General features: G+C 40.2%; 1 protein-coding gene across 2 annotated transcripts in view; it reads left to right on the forward strand.

The window, feature by feature from the left end:
- Positions 1–8,560, forward strand: part of LOC146547253 (Krueppel-like factor 7) — a 51,973-nt gene extending 43,413 nt beyond the window's left edge. For both annotated transcript variants that reach the window (XM_085264764.1, XM_085264765.1), the window contains one exon: positions 3,411–8,560. In XM_085264764.1, coding sequence (XP_085120890.1) covers positions 3,411–3,462 — 52 coding nt within the window. In that variant the 3' untranslated portion in view covers positions 3,463–8,560. The remainder of the gene's footprint in view (positions 1–3,410) is intronic.
- The last annotated feature ends 11,771 nt before the right edge of the window (positions 8,561–20,331 follow it).

Raw genomic sequence — 20,331 nt, forward strand, 5'->3', positions numbered from 1 at the left:
CACCCAAATTATTCTTGTAATTGCATCTTTTACATTGTGCTGACAGCCTTGTTTTAATCAATCATTTTCTTCTTTTTCTGGAAATTACATGCAACGCCATTTAATTATTCATGGAGCTAGAAATTAGGGAATAAAGATGTCATCTATTGTCAAAAACCGCTGCGAGCAAAAAACAGTGTGTGTCTTTTAAAGGACAGTGCAGTCTTTTTTGACAGTTTCAAAACTGATCACAGTGCAGGGTGTTATTGAATATATGACTTCTTGAATCATGCATAGGTTCATTATGAAAGGACAAAAAGAAATTCCCTCCTCACCTAAGGTACTTTGCCTTGATGCCTATTGAAAAGTGTGTATGCATATGTGTGTGTGTGTGTCAGGGGGCAGAGGGCCATGCAGTGTCAACTTAATCAGGTCTCAGCTGGAGAGACTGTAAATACAGTATCCCTCCCCCCTGATTTCCCACCTCCCCCCGCTACCAGACCCCCCTACAGGCACATCCCTAATTTGGGCCCACCTCTGTCATGTGTCACAGGATGTCCAACCCCTCCAGCCTAACACACACACACACAAGTGCACACACACCCTGCTGAGATGAAGGAAGAGGGGAAACAGGGGAGACAGAAAAAAGTCAGGGTGGAAGATTGAGGATGGGGGAAGTTGGGGGACGAGGGAAGGAGGAGGCAGACCTACGGTGTGCCAGCTGGTGTCGTGCCCCCGAGTCGTGACTCATACTTTACCATCTGTCTCAGCGAACGCACTCACAGTGACACACACACACACACACACACACACACACACAGAACACCCATGAATGTCTTCTGAGCCGTTCATTTATCCCACATGTGTTTGTACGGGTGCACACACTTGTGCACACAAAGACAGTAACACACACACAGGTATGACAGTAAGACGGATGACTGGTGGCTCATCACATGTGACTCCCTCTCTTGGCCAAACACTGATTCATCAAGACGTGTTAGACAGTTCCCTCTGTCTCAGTGGAAAGAGCCAATCTGAAACCTGTGTCAAAAAAAAACAAGGTAGGAAAGGAACATCTTCTAGAAATTCATGACATGAAGGCATGAAGTGATAAATGTTAGAATCTGAGTTCAAAGAAAGACTATGGTATGTTACGATTGAGCTATAAAAATTCTTAAATTAACAGTCAAGGTTAAATTACCTCACATCCACGGCTATCATAAACCTCAAAAGCCTTCTGACTAATATTTAGAGGCGACGTCTCTAATGGCAAATAGGAATCACACTGCATAATCTTTGGGAAAACTGCCCTGCTTCTTACTGGATTTATTACCTCAGTAAACACTTCTTTCATGTGTTTGTAGTCTCTAGTATCAAGTCTTATTCTGGACAGCATTGTTCTCATTTTTAACTCATTTGGTCATAGAACCGATGGGCTTGTGCAATGATGAGGCGTCCAACATTTATCTGTACCTGTGTTCAAAGCAATTGCTAATTCTCCTAGAGAGGTGTCAGATTTTAGATGATCATTGTGTGCATGGTTTTTTTTACTAAGGCAGAGGTGGACAATTAATTTCCCCAGTGGGCCACATTAGAAACTGGGATTGTTGTGGAGGGCCACACCAATAACCTGAACTCAGTCAAACTCGGTATTAATTTTATCCCTTTGTAAGCTTGTGGGCACGACCCTCCACAACAGTCCCTGGTTCTCACGTAGCCTCTCGGGAAAATTAATTGCCCACCCTGATTGAAGGGGCCTCACCCAAATTTTGCTCAAGGTCAAGGTCATATTGATTGTTTTATGAGCACTTTCATTTTTAGAATGATCACTACTAGGGTATTCGTCAGATTTTTGTGAACTTGTATGGACTGCTCATGCTTATACTCAGACGAGTGTAAGCATTAGAAACTGGGACTGTTGTGGAGGCCCGCGCCAATGAACAAAATTCTGCTCCACATTAAATTTATCTCTCTAAAAACCTATTGGTGTGGTCCGGCCCTCCACAACAGTCCTAGTTTCTCATGTGGCCCTTTGGGAAAATTAACTGGCCACCCCTGACCTAAGGATTCTTAATCCAAATCATACTCATCATCAAGGTCATATTGGCCATTTTACGGGAACTTTTTATCAGTTGATTTTAATTCTCATTAGTTTGTGCAATATAGCCAACCAATAGCAACAAAACTTATAACTTGAGCAAGAAGAGCTACTACCACGTGGATATTCTGATTTTAATTACGGTTCCAGGCTATTCTTTAAGATGTAGCTACCTTCTGATTGACAACTTGTTAATGAATGGTCATGCAGTGGTTTTTCAGTCAGATCCAGCCCATGCTTGTGATGTTTCTTCAACTGGTTGCACCCTGTCTGATATGTAGATGGTGTCAAAATGCTGTATAAATAAGAGTGTATTAGCTATGAAACACTTTCAATATTTTCCTTGAACCTTTAGTGTCATACTCATCTGTAACGGCTGGGAGTGATGCACTTTAACACTAGCGTGCTGTGGTTATTTATTCTGTCATAACAAAGGGACATAAAACAGCAGCTATTTTCTTAAACTTAGCCTTTCTTCTGTTTAGAGACACTTCCTAAAGCATTAGAAGCTTTGAAAATTCTGCAAATTGGAAGCTGTTTGTTTCTTTTTTCTGCACAGCATTAGTAAATTTATCCACTTTACTCAACTCTAAACCAGCCTCCGCCTCCATCCAAAATATTTCTCACACACTAATCAGCAAAACATCCAACTTCCAATTATCTAAAAGAAAGCAACACTTTCTTTTTGGAAAGCACTGCTTCTCTGGGGAACGAAGCTGTAGTGTTAGTTCAGCGAGCATGCCATAGAAACGCTGTTGATCTGGAGATGAAAAAGTAGGTCTCATAATGGCTGCATCTGTATGTAAGCAAGTGTGGCATAAACAAAACACCAGCTGAAAGCATATATTATGTCACTTTGTGGCAATCAGGTTGAAATAATCATTAGTAAAAATTATTTTTAAAACCCTCCCGGAAAAAAAAAAATAGGCCGACGTACTTCCAGAGCAATTCCATTTTTCACTCTGCAGCTACGCCCCAGCAATTCTGCAAGCCTGATTTCAGATGAGAGGCTTTGATTCATCTAATTTAGCTATCGTTTTACAGCACATGTTTTGCATGCTGCTCCTCCTCCCCACCACTACCACCACCACACTGTTTCAACAGATCCATCTGCGGGCTCTCTAGTTATTCATGCCGCAGCTGAAGTCATTAGGAGTGCTGCTGAAAATGCTGATTATGAATTAGTTACACATATACTAATTGCGTGTGCATTAGTGGCTCAGCACTCACTAGCTAACAGCAACATTTAGCTCAATCGACAAAACAAACTTCTTCCCCTTGCATTGGTAACGAGCTAACAAGCTGTTCTCTGTTTCTCTGTCTTTGGTTGCAGGTGTTTCTCGCGGTCGGATCACTTGGCGCTACACATGAAGAGGCACATCTGAGAGATTCGGGAGAGGTCAGCGGAAGAGTGGATGGAAGAGAGAGGAAAAGGATGGAGGCAGAGTGGAAGAAAGAGAGGAAACGTCTGCAGAAAAATAACACCTTGGATTTCAGAGAGAGACAGCAGGACGGATTGAAAAAAAAAAAAACAAGAAAACACAAGATCTGGTCTTTCTCGACTGGAGAAATTGAAACCACACAGGGACTACAGACAGAAATACAGGCAGACAGACAAACTGATCCTAAGTGGCTCTGTCAATCTGTGCACGACCAGTTGGTCCATGATTCCACGGTGACACATCTTCACCTCACAACCATCCCCCCAACTCCCCTGTGTCGTTTTGTGGACTATACAGACGCTCCATCCCACCCTTCATATGTGTCTCAGAGGGGATGTGACATGACGAGCGGCGGGCCACGTGCCTGTAGTTGGCAGCTTTTTATTTCTCACCCTTTGCAGTCTTTGCCTTGCTGTGGTCCCTCTGTGAAATGCTTCCAGCCCTGTTCATGCAGCAGTGCTCCACATGCCAGCTAGGACACCAATGCCAAACTGGACCAGTTGTACTGTAACTCTGGTGTACTGCGAGGAGTACTACTGTTACAACACATATTATTATTGAAAAGAAGAGTTCATTCATTGTCAATAGCAGTTCCGCCAAGCAAGCGCAAAGGCTGACTTTCACTCCCTCAATACTCGCCACACCCTTTAGAATTCACCATTTCTTATATATCCAACAAATATTTGATAGTTTTCATCAAACATCTGTCTTATCTGCCAACTGAATCCATTCATAAATCCCTATGACTTCATGGCATATGAGCACTTGCTTGAATGGAGCGTTCCAATAGATCTCGAAGACTTGAAAATGGGAGTGTGCCCCACTGATGTGCTGTGAAGACTGACTGAGGTCATGTAGGCGGTTAGCTTGCTCTATGAACTTCCTTTTACTGGTTACGACTAGGCAAGGCTAACTTACCTACACTGTTACCTACACTGCGAAAGACTCCTAGAACATCAGCTGGAACTGAGTGGTTCATGAGATGCGAGATGGCTCTTAGGAGTGTTTTTCCTCTCTGGGATCTTAGCTCTAATGAGTTGTTGTCAAAAAACTGTTGCGCAATTGACTCTGTTGGCAAACTTTTGTAAAAATGTATCCACTGTCTTGAACCGGGAATTAATTAGGGACTCAACAAACGATGGCTTTCACGTACCAAATGAGCGTGGACAGCCAAATGCACAAGTTGAAGCAGCTAGCTTGCTGCGATAGCACACCGAACACAAACGAAAATCACTATGTACGTAAAGGCTATTTTATTTCTAGGAAATAGTTCTCCTGTTTTTTTTTTTTTGAAGAAAAAAAAACAGTTTAAAAAGACAGCGTTGGAGAATTCACTGGCAGCCAAAAAACAATTAAACAAAAAAAAAACCTCTGCAGTAGATGCCCAAAATGATCTCTTTGCACTTAAGAGTGATTGGCAACTAACTAGCCACTAGGTTCTGTCCTTTTCATACCATCCTTGCATACTACTTTTTCCAATTTAGCAGCTCTTAGCCTTTTGAGAAACAAATAATAATAAAAAAAAAAGCACCATTTAACAGCTCTTTAAACATGGCCCTATGCAGAACAAAGGACATTCCCGATCAACATGTAGGACTGAATGCAGATTTCTACTCTGCCAGAAATAGAAGAACTTTTTGGAAGAAACAAATTTAACATGTTGCTGGGCCCAGAGGTGTGGTTGGTAAGATCATACAAGGCACCATTTGTATTTATACTTTTTTACTGTTAAAATGAATAATGGGATTTGGAAAACTAGCTAGTCACACCTGGTAACTTTTACTGGACCACTAAGAGGTCATGAGTATGGATTTCCAGTGGGTCTGGAGTGTGTTAGGGGAGGATCGGATCTGCTCAGTCAGCAATGATAACTGCCCCATCAGCTCACAAAACTGCAGTGGAGTGAAACCCACACGCACAAAGAGACACATACATTCAACTCTGAGAAAACTGGAATTATCATCTGTCCTGTGTGACCTGACTTTACTTAGATACAACCAAGACTGATAAAAAGGTCATAAATGTCTTCGTGTCGCAGATGAAGGTAAACACAGAAGAGAGCTTGAACAAAAGTAGACTGTGAAGATACTGACGAAACTTTACTGAGGACAGTTGCGTCAAAGCGTAAATTCTTTATTTTAAGACTTTAATTTGTGTGCTTCGCTTTGAAGCAAAAGTTAACCTGCATCTGTTTGCATTTTGGAATAAAATACACAACATTTACTTTACTCTGTTACACCGGAGGCACATAACAGTTTGTGCATTAGTGCAGTCTAGCTCAATATTTTCTAGACACGATATAGTAGTGGCTCTGAAGGTAGATACAGCGTCAATAACTCCTTCACGTAGTGAACTTATTCTAAATGTGGAAGCAAGTCTGACGTTTATTTGATCTTGAGCAAATACCTGTCAGATAACTTGTTTTTTCTCTCTCCTGTCTTTGCAAGGTCCATTTGCAAAGACAAAAGAGACTGACCACTTAGTTTTAAGGAGGCCAAGATTTTTCGCAGGCCTTCCAGATTGAAACTACTGTTAGTATTTAGCTGTGTCTCAACTTGCATACTTCCATACTTGCTGTTTGCAGGTGTGTTCCTTGAGGAAAATCCATTAGCTAAGTGAGGCATGGTAAAATGCTGCTATCCACTTGTTAAGTCCGACATTATTAGCCATTTCCAGGTCTAAATGCTGCTTCCCTTCCCAAAACACCAAGGCACCTTTAGAACAGTTGAAATTCTTTCAGCTCAAATAAAAACAATTACTATGGCTTTCTTTCAAGTGTAACAATAAAGATTCATGTCCAGCCATCCATGAAAAGAGGAGTTAGTAACTTTAGCAGGGTTAGATGTTAGCAGGAAGTTAGCGGACTACATATAACATGCTCTAATTGAAGTATTCTAAAAATAAATAAATAAATAAAAAGACAATAATGCTATACATTTGGACAACAACAAAGATAGAATACTAAATAGTAGCAATGTTTGGAGAGTTAGAGACATTTGACTAATGGGATAAATGGATATTTGCACATAATAAGTGCTACCTGGTGGCTAGCTGCAGAGCTATAGCTAATACAAATGCAATAGCACAGGGAAGATGATGGATTTAAACTGTTCTCCGTGTTGAGGAAGAAGGCAAGAAGCTGTCCACAGCTCGAGGTTAGTTATTTTTTTTGCTGTGTGGTTTAGCTAAAAAAAAAAAAAAAAAAAAAGAAAAATCTTGGTCCTAAGCTTAATATAGTCACTGAAATCTGAGCTAGCCTAAGAGTGATTCTTTGGGTTATAGTGCACATAATGAGCTTTTTAAAAATTAGCTTAAAGACGTGATGCACATGAATATAAAAAACTTTAAAAACAGCTTTTTTTTCTATTAACTAAAACACAGCACAAAGCATTACGGCCTCAGACAATGCAGTAAATGCTTGGACCTGGAGACAGGGTTGATACGTCGTCACTTAACTAGTAGATTGTCAATTTATCTTCCTGCATGGAAAATTACTAACATAAGTATCGGAATTGAGACACAGATTAGAAAATCATGAATACTGGAAGCATTTTATATTTGGAAGTGATGATTTGGAAGTCTTTCATTTCGTACCAGGCTAGCAGACCCAAGTTTTTCCTGCTTAGCTTCTCTCCTCATGTGAAGATGAAATGAAGAATTCAAGTTTAACCTGTGGGTTAAAATTGTATCATCGATGGCAGCTCTATGTGTGCGTATTTGAGTATTTCAACAGGGTGTTGAAGTGAACTGTTTCAACTGAATGGGAAAAGGGGGATTTATTAATTTATTCTTAGATTTTTATTTTGTTTGGTTTGGTTTTTTTGTGTGTTCACGCTCCTTACTATTCAAGGATAGCGGAATATTTTGGACTGAAATTTTAAAAGTTTAAAGATATGGATCCCAATGACAGGACAGTTTAAAATTTTGCCTGACTCTTGTTGTGAGCTGACAGAAACATTTTTTCTCTTCATGTATCTGCCGGGAGCTCGAGAACTGGGATTTCAAAAGTGAATGTGTTTTCTTGGAAAGGTCGTTTCATGTCGTCTCTGAGGATGCGGTTCAGTTCTGTGTCATCTTAATGAATGATTGTTAATTCTGCCGTGCCTGTGTTTTTCTTCGTCCGTTTGTATTTGCACTCTGAATTTTTTGGAACGCCCACTTGCATATCTGCTGTTTTCTGTCCGCTTGTGCACCATACTTCACACGATGACCCCTCGGTGATGAAACACTGGTCACGAAAGTCTGTATAGTAGCCGTTTTTTTTTAGCACAAAAGGTACATGCATACACGCTTCACGGATTCACATACATTGCAGATGTGCAGACAAACCTACACAAGCCGCATGCCTGCAGACACGCTTGGGCGCATCCACAAATGCGCAAATATGTACAAGCACATCTCGAATCCACGCACTCACAAAAACACATACAGACACAAACACCTATCCTGCACTCTCCTTGTGGGTTTTTCCTACACCTTGTGAGAGTCGGAGATCCAGACTGCAGCTCTTGCTCTCAGCAGAGGGGGGTGCACACGCATTACTATGTGTGACACCACTTCTGTTTCCACCAGGTCTGAATTTTAAATCAAACACACCCCCGTTTTTCTACCAGCATTCTCTCATCACTTCCCCCTCTTCCTCCTCCCCCTCCTCCTCTTTGCCTCCCTACCCCCTTCCTTCCATTTTCTCAGATATGATCCCTTTCAACTCCTCTCCTCTGTCCAACCCCCCCCACCCACCTGCCTCCCAACCACCCTTCCACCTCCACCTCCCTTCTATTTTTCTCCTCTGTTCTCTTTCTCCTTTTCTTTCTCTGTAAAAAGTGTTTCAAATTTATCATTTGTATATTATGATGTATGGGTACGATAATGTTCTTTATTATGGAAAAATGAGAAAGATTTATTTTTGTTACCGGTTTGTTTCATAATTCCTTTTTTAAATTGGTATTGTAATATCTCTATGCAAGGAACTGTTCGGTGAATCGTTTTTATTTAAGAATGTAATTATGTGTAATAAATGGTAGAAGCAGTTTGGCATGGAGTATTCATGGTTCTTGGCTGGTCTTTTAATGGCAGTTTCATCCTGTAACAATATGCACCTAATCATCCATCTTCACATAGAATATTTTATGATTTCTTATCAAGTCTCAATCACAGAGCCATTCAGATTGTTAACAATACGCTCCTAGAGGACGTTCCACAAACCCTTTCGCTTTTTCTTCTGCCCGACCAGAGCACTCGCAGGGACCGAGTGATTTGGGTTTGCTGCAGTTAAACCAGCTCAGTAAAAGTGGGCAGGTAATTTCATTTACATCCTCCTATTTCTGCTATTTGCAGTAAACCACCCTTGGAAGAGTAAAAAGGGCTCTGATTTATCGTTTCTTTTGATCAAACACGGGAAATGGGCCAGAATACCTTTACTTTGCCTCAGTGCGCACTCTCGTTGTCTCCCTCCGAGGAAGCTACAGCATGTTAATTATATCTGGTACCAACCAAGGTGATGACTTATCCGCTATTCCTGCCTTTTGACCATGACTAGCTGATAAAAGGCTAATCGAATAACTAATGGCTAATTAGGGAGTAATTACTCCCTGGTAAATGGCCCTATGCAGCGTATTAATTCTCCTTGGGTCTGGCAGTGAGAAACTCCCATAAGGTTTTTTGTTTCATTTAATGCTCCCTAATTGAAATGGGCACCCTCATCAAGAAGCTTACATGTATCTGTCGAACTTAATGTTCTTTTATCTTTAATTACAGACAGGCTGCATATTATCTACCTAAATATACCTACTATGTCAATCGCAGAGACACATTATGAAATTAGAAACGATAGAGTCATTTTTCAATAAAGGTCGCACGTCCCCTGAATGGCTTTCAATCGTCATTTTCATTCCCCATGATGGAAATGAGGTTGTATGTGAGTTCACAGCAGAGCTAAATGGTCAAAATGTGTTCTGGCAGGAAGACCAGAGAACCACATTCACACTAGCACATATATTCATAAAAATACCATCATACAGGGTAATGTTATTGTTGTAGGGCAATGGGCAAAATTCTTTCGGTGCATTTAACTCTCAATTATGGCAAATGTCCGTAGCAGCTTGGCAGGGCTAAGATTTTTTCGCAGCATTTAGCTGAGCCTAACAAGAATGTAATGGGTGTTAAACAAATTAAAAAATTACTTTATAACTTATTGTGGGAAGCATGAATGACTGGATTTCTTGGCAATCAAAGCCATTTCACTCAAAAGCCATAAGTCCCATTTCCTCCCCCCATTTTTACACTGATGTTGTGCTATTGCCTTAAATTGCATGTTGCCTGATTTAGACCTAGAACTGGTTACAACACATTTCTACCACCGGTGTCAATGCCAGAAAGCTGGTAATGGCAATGTAACACAAAACTGTTGGCCATAACATTGGAACCACCAAAGTCAGTGGCTATGGGAGGTAGTACCTAGGTGCTATGTGCAACCACAAGAAACTCCCGAGGGATTGCAGACAAGGTGAACAGAGCCTGGTGTTAGTAATTTTCTTCAAATTAACTACTATTTTTTTATAGTAACAATACATAATTTTCAGTCCCAAATTGTCAAAATGACAGCTTGTTCGTCAAAAGCACCAAGAAACAACTTGCTATGCACCTGCACCCACACTGTGTACGTGAAAAAGTTTAAAAACTTGCTGATTCAACACCAGAGCCACTGATATCAGTAAATATGGGAATAGCTACCATAAAACCAAGACCTTCATAGATGCAGACGCACATAAAATGACATAATACAAACCAATACTATGTAATATTTTGTTCAGAATCTAAAATTGGGGATGCTTCTTAAAATGCATGAAGGCTGAAATTTCACCAAAAAAGCACTGACACAATGTCGATGGAAAACATATAAAAACCTGGTACTAGTGCCTAAAAGTTGCAGTGGCATGGCCACAATCACAAAATTGTTCCCCCCATATTAAAGCCACTAACAACAGTGGCTGTCTGGAAAGACTAAAGCAAGAAATATGCAGATGATTTGCACATTAAGCCCCCAGATTCTGTCTTTCATAATCCTCTTCCTATAAAAATGACCCCAACTACTGTTGTTTAAGGTTTGTCTTAGCCTAACTTAAGCTTTTGCCCCATGAGTAGCGTAAGACAACTTGACAACTCCCTGCTAGTGCACATGGGTGATCTCCTGCAATCCCTCCAGGAGGGTCAGTGTTCCGTGTGTTCCTTGGACATTAATTCTTCTTTTTTCCCTGTGGATTCCAGGTCATGCCCTGCCTAGTAATGTCTAGTGATGTTAGGCTTTCTGAGGTGTGCCCAATCCAGCTCCACTTTCTTCTAAAGATCTGTGTGGCTGTTGGTTCCTGATTTGTTCTTATCCACGGTCTTTTATTGACAGTCTTCTCTGGCCACTGGATCTGCAAGATTTTGTACAGACATCTGTTGGTGAATGTCTGTAGCTTGTGGAGCATTAAAGACTATGTAATACTGAGTGAAATCTTGGTTGTCTCTTAAAAAGCAGCGAGACAGTTTACTTGGGTTTGGGTCTTATAGACCTGTGATGCCAGCCTAGTCTATCTCCTGACATGTAAGATTATCTTTCTGCCAGTCTGATTCCTGAAACAAGTCAAGAAAAATACCTGAACATCAAATGGAATCAACCCCAATGGCATTTTCAATAAGTACTGCAAAAATATATTCATAAATCCATACACACGCACACAAAAAACCCTCTTTCAACTCAGTCCCATAGATTTCATTTCGTTCACAAATGCAAAAATCCAATCCACTTCATGTTTTACTAATCCCAAGTAGTTCACTGAACAAAAAACCCCTCAACTTCTGGGTTTTCCTGTCAATCTTGTGTCAATCCAAAACAAAAAGTGTGCCTGAGATTTCCACAAAATATTGAAGCCAACAAAAACAAGACACAAAATAAAGGCAAGCAGTCAACCAGCTCAAGAAGGATCAATCAGCTGGTTGGACTTATGGCAAATAGGTTATTTTGATTGTTCACACTCTTGGTTGTTCAAGTGTGAGTAATATTGGCGGAAAAGTAAGAGAACCAACAAACCCAGTAGGATTCAGTCTCTGTGGATCACGAATGCATCCATCCAATAGTTATTGAGATGTCTCTTTCTGAACCAAAGCAGTGGCTTGACCAGGAGAAATATCATATCATCCCTCAAGCCATGCTAGAGGCTAAGAAAAGGATTCACACTGGAGCCTAATCTGATGGACCCGATGAAATAGCATTAAAAAATGGCTCACAATAGCCCCAAACCATGTCAGATCACACAGTTAGAATTGAAAATCCAAAATTAAACAACAACCCATTCCATGTATTTTCTGCTTTCCTGATAGCACTTGACACTCAGTGAATACAACGGAATTAATGCAGACACAGTGTGGAAAGAAGTGGATTTGTTATCCAGCTAATTACACCAGGGATGCCAAGCAGAATAATCTGAATAATAGGAAAACTGAGTTGATAAACAGAGCTGCTGAATCCTTGATTATGTGTATTCACTCACCCTGTCCCCTCACCCTGTTGCATCAAAGATAACATTTATCTGAATCAGGAAAAACTATAGGATCACATCACCCATGATAAAAGCTTATCTTGGTCGCCCCATGATCGGAAGGTCAGCGGTTCGAATCCACTTAACGGCTACCCTGAGGTACCCCTGAGCAAGGTACCGTCCCTACACACTGCTCCCCGGGCGCCTGCTTAGTGGGCTGCCCACTGCTTCACTGAGTGAATGGGTCAAATGCAGAGAAAAACAAGTAATTTCCCCATGGGGATCAATAAAGTATCCATTATTATTATTATTATTATTATCTTATCCTAAATATGGATTTCAATCTATAGTAAATATATGAATAAACAGTAAATGCATCAGAATTTAATAAAAGGTGTCGACCTTTTTATGTGCATACACCTTTTCGTACATGCATCATTGACAACCGCATGCTTTGTATGAACAAAAGAGCTCTCTGTTTTTGGTTTTCCCAGGTATCAGGCAGGTAAATTATAAATTATTTGACAGACGAGGCCATTAAGGTTGTAAGAAAAGGCCTAGTTCTGAATTGGAAATTAAACTTAAAATGAAAAATGTATCATTTAACGATAAAAAATTCAAACCACATAAAAAAAATCCGCTTTTTAAGCATACTGTGTCATTGTTCAGCACCCCACAGGCGTACGACTGTGCCCTTGAATCGTCTATATCTCTGCTCTGCTATTCACCCACAAAACACCTGAGCACATTTCAGAAACGCTGTCTTTGTTTTATATACAATGACTGAGCCATGGTTCCCACCACTGAAAGAGGGTATAAATGGTGTGAAGCACTGAATTGAAGCATCTGTTATGAAAGAAACCTGAATTCTTTAGGCAAGGCAGTGATTCACCTAACCAGTAGAATATAAAGCCCCCTTTATTTTACATGAGGTTGTGCAGTAGGAAATTTCACAGAGGGAGCTGCCAATGCCTGTGGGTGTCTTGTAGGTGTCTGGCAGCCATATAGTGATGTTGTTGTCACATCTGGCAACATAGAGATGCCGGCATACTGAGAATCTGCAACAAGTTTAAAGCCTCCCTCATCCTGTCGTAATCCATGCTCCAATCATCAGTGCTATCTGCCACTGTCTCCAGTGATAACAAGAACTCCTTAGTAAGATTATTAACTACTCAGCAGCTGATATCCATGAAGTCAGGCTTCAGTCTTTAGTTTCAAATTCAAGAGCATCAAAAATCCAAACAACGCTTTTGTCCTAACAGTGTTTGTGAGTCGTGGATTCTTTGGTTCCATGCCATGAACAGGCAAGCTCTTAGGTGTTTCCAATTATTGGGAATATGTCGAGGTGGCCCTCTGTAATTAAAGCCTAATCATGCTGGTGGATTCAGAGAAGCATCCTCATCAAGCTTTCATTACTATCCCTCCTTCTGATGCCTAGCAGCAACCCAGCCCCCTTTAGGAATGCTCAGATGGCCTAGTGCCAAATCAAATCAAGGTATTTTTTGGCTTTAATTTAAGAAGGCATTTTTGATTTTCTAACTACAATATATTGGGGGAGATTGGAGGGGGGAGGGGGTAATCCCCAGTCTCCAGTCCTATTGTTAGGCTCTAAAAGCAATTTTCTAAAGGTTCTTTGAATGCAATTTTGGTTGATTCTTCTGTCATATTCTTGTAATCTGACAAAATTCTTTAAACTAATTGCTTCATCCTTTGAACAAGTTGCACAGGCAAATATGTTCTCCCAATCATACACAAATATGAACCAATAAACCAACAATGTGAACCAATAAACTACTTTTGATTCAGTAAAAATTTTGTTTATCCAATGTCAGCAAGCACTTGGGGACAGTGACGAGGAAGAACTCCCTTTCAGCAGGAAGAAGCCTCAGTTAGAACTTGGCTCAGAGAGGTTTGTAGAGCAGAAAAAAGTAAAAAGTATAGAGTTGTCATTTTCCTATAACAATGAACATTATTAGTACGAGTACAATAAGTTAATTTACTAGCTGTATACTGGAGCCTAATCAAGGACATAAGGCCTCAGCCATGTAGACCTAAGGACCTGTTGGCAACTATCTGGCAACCACTGGTCAATAGGGGAGAAAAATATATATATTCCCAGATTGGTTGAGAGTCTGCTGACAGTGGCTGTCAAAACAGTTGTCAAAGCTCCATTCGTGGAGGTCTAGAAACCAGTCAGCAACCTGCCGGTAAGCATTAGTCACAAGGAAAGAGCATGTATTTAGTGACTAGTTGGTTGGTTGTTGCTGGCAGTCTCTAGCATCAAATTGGTTGCAAAGAGATACATGATGCTGCACTGAAAACCTCCTTCACATTGCTTTGGTTGCTAGCAGGTTTCTGCAGAAGATGCCTGTTTGTCTGCAAACACTCATAAACTGTCAAACTAGCAATCAAACAGCAGAGAAACTGAAGAATCTACTATTGTGACCAATTTCACAGAGCAACAGCCACCAACCACTCACCAGCCAGTTAGGAAAGACACATTTTTCCGATCGACCAATCTCTAGGCCTGTGTGACTGAGGCCTAACATTCACATTCACATCTACACCCCCAGAGCGAGTTGGTGCTCGGTTGCATCTGCATTTGATTGATCACTGGGGGGACTGTTCAGCTCTTCGCCCTTTCACTTATTTGGCTTTTCATTTAGATATAGAGCTGATGTCTAGGCTCATTAAATCAGCTGTGTATGGGGTGACTCGATGACTAGAAAAACATTTAAACAAACCGTGGCTGATTAAAAGCTGATTCTCTCGAATGATTCAGAAGCTCAGCGGCGTATTCCTTGCTATTGGGTTTCCCTGCCCACTATTTTAGGCTAAAACGATTGCTTCTGAGATGAGCTCAATTCATGAGTTGCCACCAAAATAAACACTGTCAATCTTTGCAAGATATATGCAACAATAGCTCTTTTTTTTTCTCTCCCAGAATGGTATTGCATTCCAGCTGTATAATATGCATGAGTCTGTACTTGTTTTTCCCTTCCAGCTTCTAAACGCTCTTCCACTTCAGAGAGAGGTTCGAATGAGACTACCGGTGAGCTCTTGTGTTCGGAGAGAGAGACCGAGCAGCTGGATAGGCTGGTGGCCTTGTGCTCTGAGACAGCTCAAATACAGAGTCATATGAGAGCACCTGGCCCTTCTATAAGCTGCTTGTTTGACAGACAGCACAGACACCTGGAAGCCCAATGAGAGAGTGCAGTGTAAAAGCCACTGCTGCTCTACAGAGCCATGCATTATGCAGGAAGCTCTCTCTCTCTCTGTTTCTCTCCCTCTGCCCTCTGCTCTGCGGTAAAAATAGATCAGCAGACCTGAGCGTTCAGCTCTTTTTTATGCTTCTCACTTTTACTTGGATCTCACCAGGTGCGGTGGCTCTTGGCTCCCTGCTCGCATTTCTTTGCCTGAATGTTTGTGTATCTGTGTGCGGGTTTAAACACGCACGTGTTTGCACACTCTTTTGAGAGTGTGTGCATGCATGTCTGCATGTCAACCAGGGCTGTTTTATCAGTTTTCCACTGAACTCGGCTTTCAATAAAAGTGGGATATTAGTCTCACACTGGTATTTCCAACCATTGTGGTGGGGAGGATATTATTTGGCAGTCACAGGTGGCGTGGCATTTGTAAAACCGCCGATAAAGCCTACACTGCAAGACCAAAAGTATGTGGACATGGCCAGGCTTATGAGTTTGGGGCTAGTGGGGTCCCTTGCCAACATGAAAACAAAGTTAGCTTCATAAAGATGTGTCTTTTCCAGTTTGATTAGCCTGCCCACAGAGCACAAACTATAACCGAAATCTAGCATCTGTGGAAAGAACTGGAACATCAAATATGAGCCTGGACCTGATCGGCCTCATCCAACATCTGCGGTAGGAAATCCCTGCAGCCACATTCCAAAACACTGCAGCGAGCTTAGCCATTAAAAAGGTTATGAACTGTAATAATTTTGATGTAAATCAAATTAGCTTTTTACGTTTATCCCCATTTTGCATCTGTTGGAGTACAGATGGAGCCTTTAATACGAGACATCTTCAGAAACTGGCTGTACATATCTCAGTCTTGGGGTGTCGTGTTGGAAAGATAACAGTTATTTCCGCAACTTTGAGTTTCTGATATTTTTAGATTCAACGAGAACATTACAAATAATAGATTAAGAATAATAGTGCATTAAACATTTAATACATGCATGTAAGTATGCATAAACATCCAGCCTGCATAGGCATGTATAAAAGTCCCCTGCTGCTGAGCGCAAAGGCTCCCTGAAGATCATTGATCCGTGTCAGTGACCACAGTGATCTCTGCCTTCTCCCTGATTGCCATTCTACTGCTAATTAAACAGTCCTGCTTAACGAGTTCACGTTGATAACGAGGTTGGAGGGAAAGGTCACCCTGTCACGCTCACTTCAGCTGGACACCGTCAATAAAAAACCCTACACAGAGGTAATCATCCAAAAGTTAAAGAAAGGCAAGAGACTAAGAAACAGAATGTGGTGGTGCAGACTTACGTCGGCCATCAGAATTTGATTGGCTTGAAATATCACTTATTGATGTGAGGGAGAATACTGTTCAGCAAATACATATTTTATCTCTTTTAGCCATACGGTTACTAGTTTTCTGTGCTTCCTTTCATTATTTTAATTCTGTGCCTTTGAATGTTAATCCTTTGAAAGAGTATTTAGACCATCACAGAACACTAAAACTCTGCAGTGAAGCTCAGACTAATGAAATTCATTTTGCGCATTAGCAGCACTTTGTGATGTAATATAATGGCGACTATGTATGTTTCTTTTCCCATTATCTATAAATTTACATAACACATAACTGTTTTGTTTTTAATCTACTTGAATCAAAAAGATTCTTAACACTGCACATGATTTAATTAATAAGTTTGTCTTTTTTTTCTTTTATTATTTTATTTGATGGTCACACATCTGTATGTTCTCGGAAACTTAAATCAGCCTGCAAGGTTGCTCTTATATATTTAAGGTTTTTATATATGTAAGGGTTCATTTTATCTTGGAATAAATTAAGATAATCTGACAGTAAATGGCAGAATCACAGACACGTCCTGTAGACGTTTTCTTTGTGTATCTCACAAGCTAATCTTCACTGTGGTCCCTCTTTCAGCCTCTTTCAACAAGACTAAAGTGCTTTTGCTGTGTTTTTCAAGCGAGCCTATGAACGTCCATTGAGAAGCCTGGAGCCAAGCACACACTCACACGACCTATATCTACTATCTGGCCTGCGCATCATTTATCTTACAGCAGCAGAATCAGGATAGATTGGTTCAATTAGACTGGCCTTTAATGTAATCTGTTTAATCCATTTCTATCATCAAAGCCAATACCTACCGCTCTCCTCTGAGAGTGGGATTAGCTGTACGAGTGCATCTCGGAGCCAGCGTCTCAGCTATAAAAATGGAGCCTCTGAGTCAACCAGATCTCCTCAATACTTGCGATATTTGTTTTCTTTACAAGTGGCTGTTAAGAAAACAGAGTGTCTCAGTGAAGTTTTAATGGGTGAAGATTTAAGATCCTCATATCCTACCAGAGATTGCAAGCGCTGTTTGGCACAATGCCTGGTGGCCCAGTAAAAAGACAAGGAAAGACTTGGCTTCCGTTTTATTCTCTTCAGTTGATTTCATGCCTTTAATTGGGAAAAACCAGTAGCCTACAGAGCTGCCCCAAACATTCATTAAATCTGAGAAAGTTTGTGTGTAAATTCAACCTCAAAAGCTAGTGTACCTCCAAATTAGTCTTATGCCAAACACATTTTAAAATTAGATAGATACAAACTGTAGGCATTATGTAAACTTACATATTATTCCACTGTAAAAACATGCTCTTTCCATGTGAGCTAATATTTTTCAGAATGATTTAGAATTATAAGCTAACCTAACTCACTGTGACAACCAAATGAGTCATTTTGGACACAAAGCTTCAGTTTAAGGTGTGAATTTGTAAAATTTAACCTAAATTGATATCAATAAGGTTTATTTCACAGGATATTTTAGTTTTGAACAATATTCACGCTAATCGAGCTAAATGTGAAACAGGCTAATATCTATACAATTCAAGCTAAATTGTTAATTTTCATTCAAGTTTTTACATGATAAGAGTTAACAAGATATGAATTTAAATTTCAGTTTAAATTTCTGGTGTTTTTACTGGTTTTACAATTCACAAATGATTCAGATTATTTCATTACAGATCATAATAATAAAATAGTGGTCTATAGTCTAATAGTATAGTTACAGTGGTTTTCATGTCAAGATGTGTGTAGGGGGTTCCAAACATTGCTTTCTATCGGGTCAAAATGATTCTATTGGGAGTTCTAGTATTAGCTAATAATAAGTTGTGTTGTGATGCAATTTTGTTTATTCCACATTTAACAACATACACTATATCAGACCTTCCCAAAGTGTGGGGCCCGCCACCTAGGGGCGCAGAGCCATGCCAGGGGGAGCGCGGGATGAAAAAGGGGGGAAAAAAACAAAACGCTTGGACACTGCTAGCACGGGCGCCTACAGAAACACAAAGCAGGAGATGAAGCATCGCTGAATATGTTTCCAAGCCAACTTCATTCTAAGCCAAAGACTAGAAAATATGGTGAAGCAAATCTTCCCTTTGGCTTCACCTGCACAAGTGCCGAGGTAGGCCTGCAGAATTGGGTTTCCCTTCGTCGGGAGCAGCGCTGGGCTGTTTAAATCACGGACAAACAGTATCCCACATTCGTGATTTTTAGTTCACAAACACTTCTTGTAATGACTAACTACTCCTGACATTTTGGAGATATACATACTATACTATACTTTATACAGTAAAGTTACAGTGAGATACAAATAACATCAGGCTGATCCTGCCACGATTTGTTCCCCCTGTCTAAATCACGGACAAACAGTATCCCACAGCTGTTTATGTTTACCTATTTTGCACAGAGAGACATTTTTTGAAAAATGTATTGATACCAATGTTGAATATTATTACACAGGGGAAAAAAAAAACCACACGTAAAATAATCACACCGTGACGTCTCTGCCTTTGTAAATGGAGGGACAGTAACTGCGTGTGTATATGTAAACGTGTAAAACCTGCAGATGGTAAGATTAACGGTATTTTGTCTCTATCTGCAATTCATCTCATGTAAACAATAACTTGGCGCACAGCGTGACGTGAAAAAAGGCACATACCTTTGACTTTGCATGACGAACTCTGTATTCCTCGTCCACACGTAAACGCAAAAAAGGAGTTTTAAAAAATCTCCGTTTTCGGTGATTCGAAACGCCGTTTACGCGTGGACGAAACAGCTGCGTGTTCAAAAATACCCGTGTAGGTGTGGACGTATCGTAAAAGAGTTAGTAGTTTATTTTATTACTACCTGTAATTTATTGCAGATGACTTGTATTTGCTTAATTGTTTACTAAATGTTTGAGGTGTGAAATAAACCGCAATGGAGCAAAACATGGGTGTGTGTGGTTGGAGGATGTGTTCGTGCGTGTGCACGCTGGGGGCGCGAACATTTTTTTTGTAAAACAAGGGCGGCCCAGCAAAAAAAGTTTGGGAACCGCTGCACTATATGATGAACAAAACCATTTTAGCAAAAGTCATGAAATATCAGATTGAGGATTTTTAAGGGTTTTTAGACGATTAATAATTACTCTCATGCCAATTTTAGTGTTAAACAATAGCTATCTATATGGGATTTTATGATTATTTAGGTTAAAACTGCCATAAAAGAATATATAAGCTTAAATAGTATTTCTTTTTTAATGCAGACACAGGTTTCAGAATGATTAGAAAATACACAATTAGGCTAACCTAACTGATTATGCTAACACAACCGGTTCAGTATTTTGGTTCAAAAAGAGGTCACAAACCTTACAATCAACTTTCTTCTTTTGTGAAATGTAACTTGGGTTATGAGTTAACAGATGCCAATTTTATGGGCCATAAACCATCTTAAATTTAAACAACTTAAGCTAAATGGGAAGCAAGGTAACAGGCTAAAATTAGGTATATGCGCAATAAAGTTCTGCAATAAATATGCAATACATTTGGTAGATATTAGTTAGTATTTAGTAGCAACTCAATTTGAAATAAGGGCTATTTTTTCTGGTGAACCCTTTCTTAGTTTAGTTGAATGGAAATCCCCTCTTATTAACACTTGTGCTAATAGCCAGGCTAAATTTAATCTCCAAATGGCTTCAATACTACACTCTCAGAGACTGTTTTCATTTGGGGGTTTCCATGATGCTTCCTTTATAATAGTGTGCTGAAGG

The sequence above is a fragment of the Mchenga conophoros genome, linkage group LG23 (assembly GCF_057382185.1).
Source record: "Mchenga conophoros isolate Kocher_MC1m ecotype Shallow Benthic linkage group LG23, M_conophoros_male_GT1.1, whole genome shotgun sequence".
In the NCBI taxonomy this organism is placed as follows: Eukaryota; Metazoa; Chordata; class Actinopteri; order Cichliformes; family Cichlidae; genus Mchenga; species Mchenga conophoros.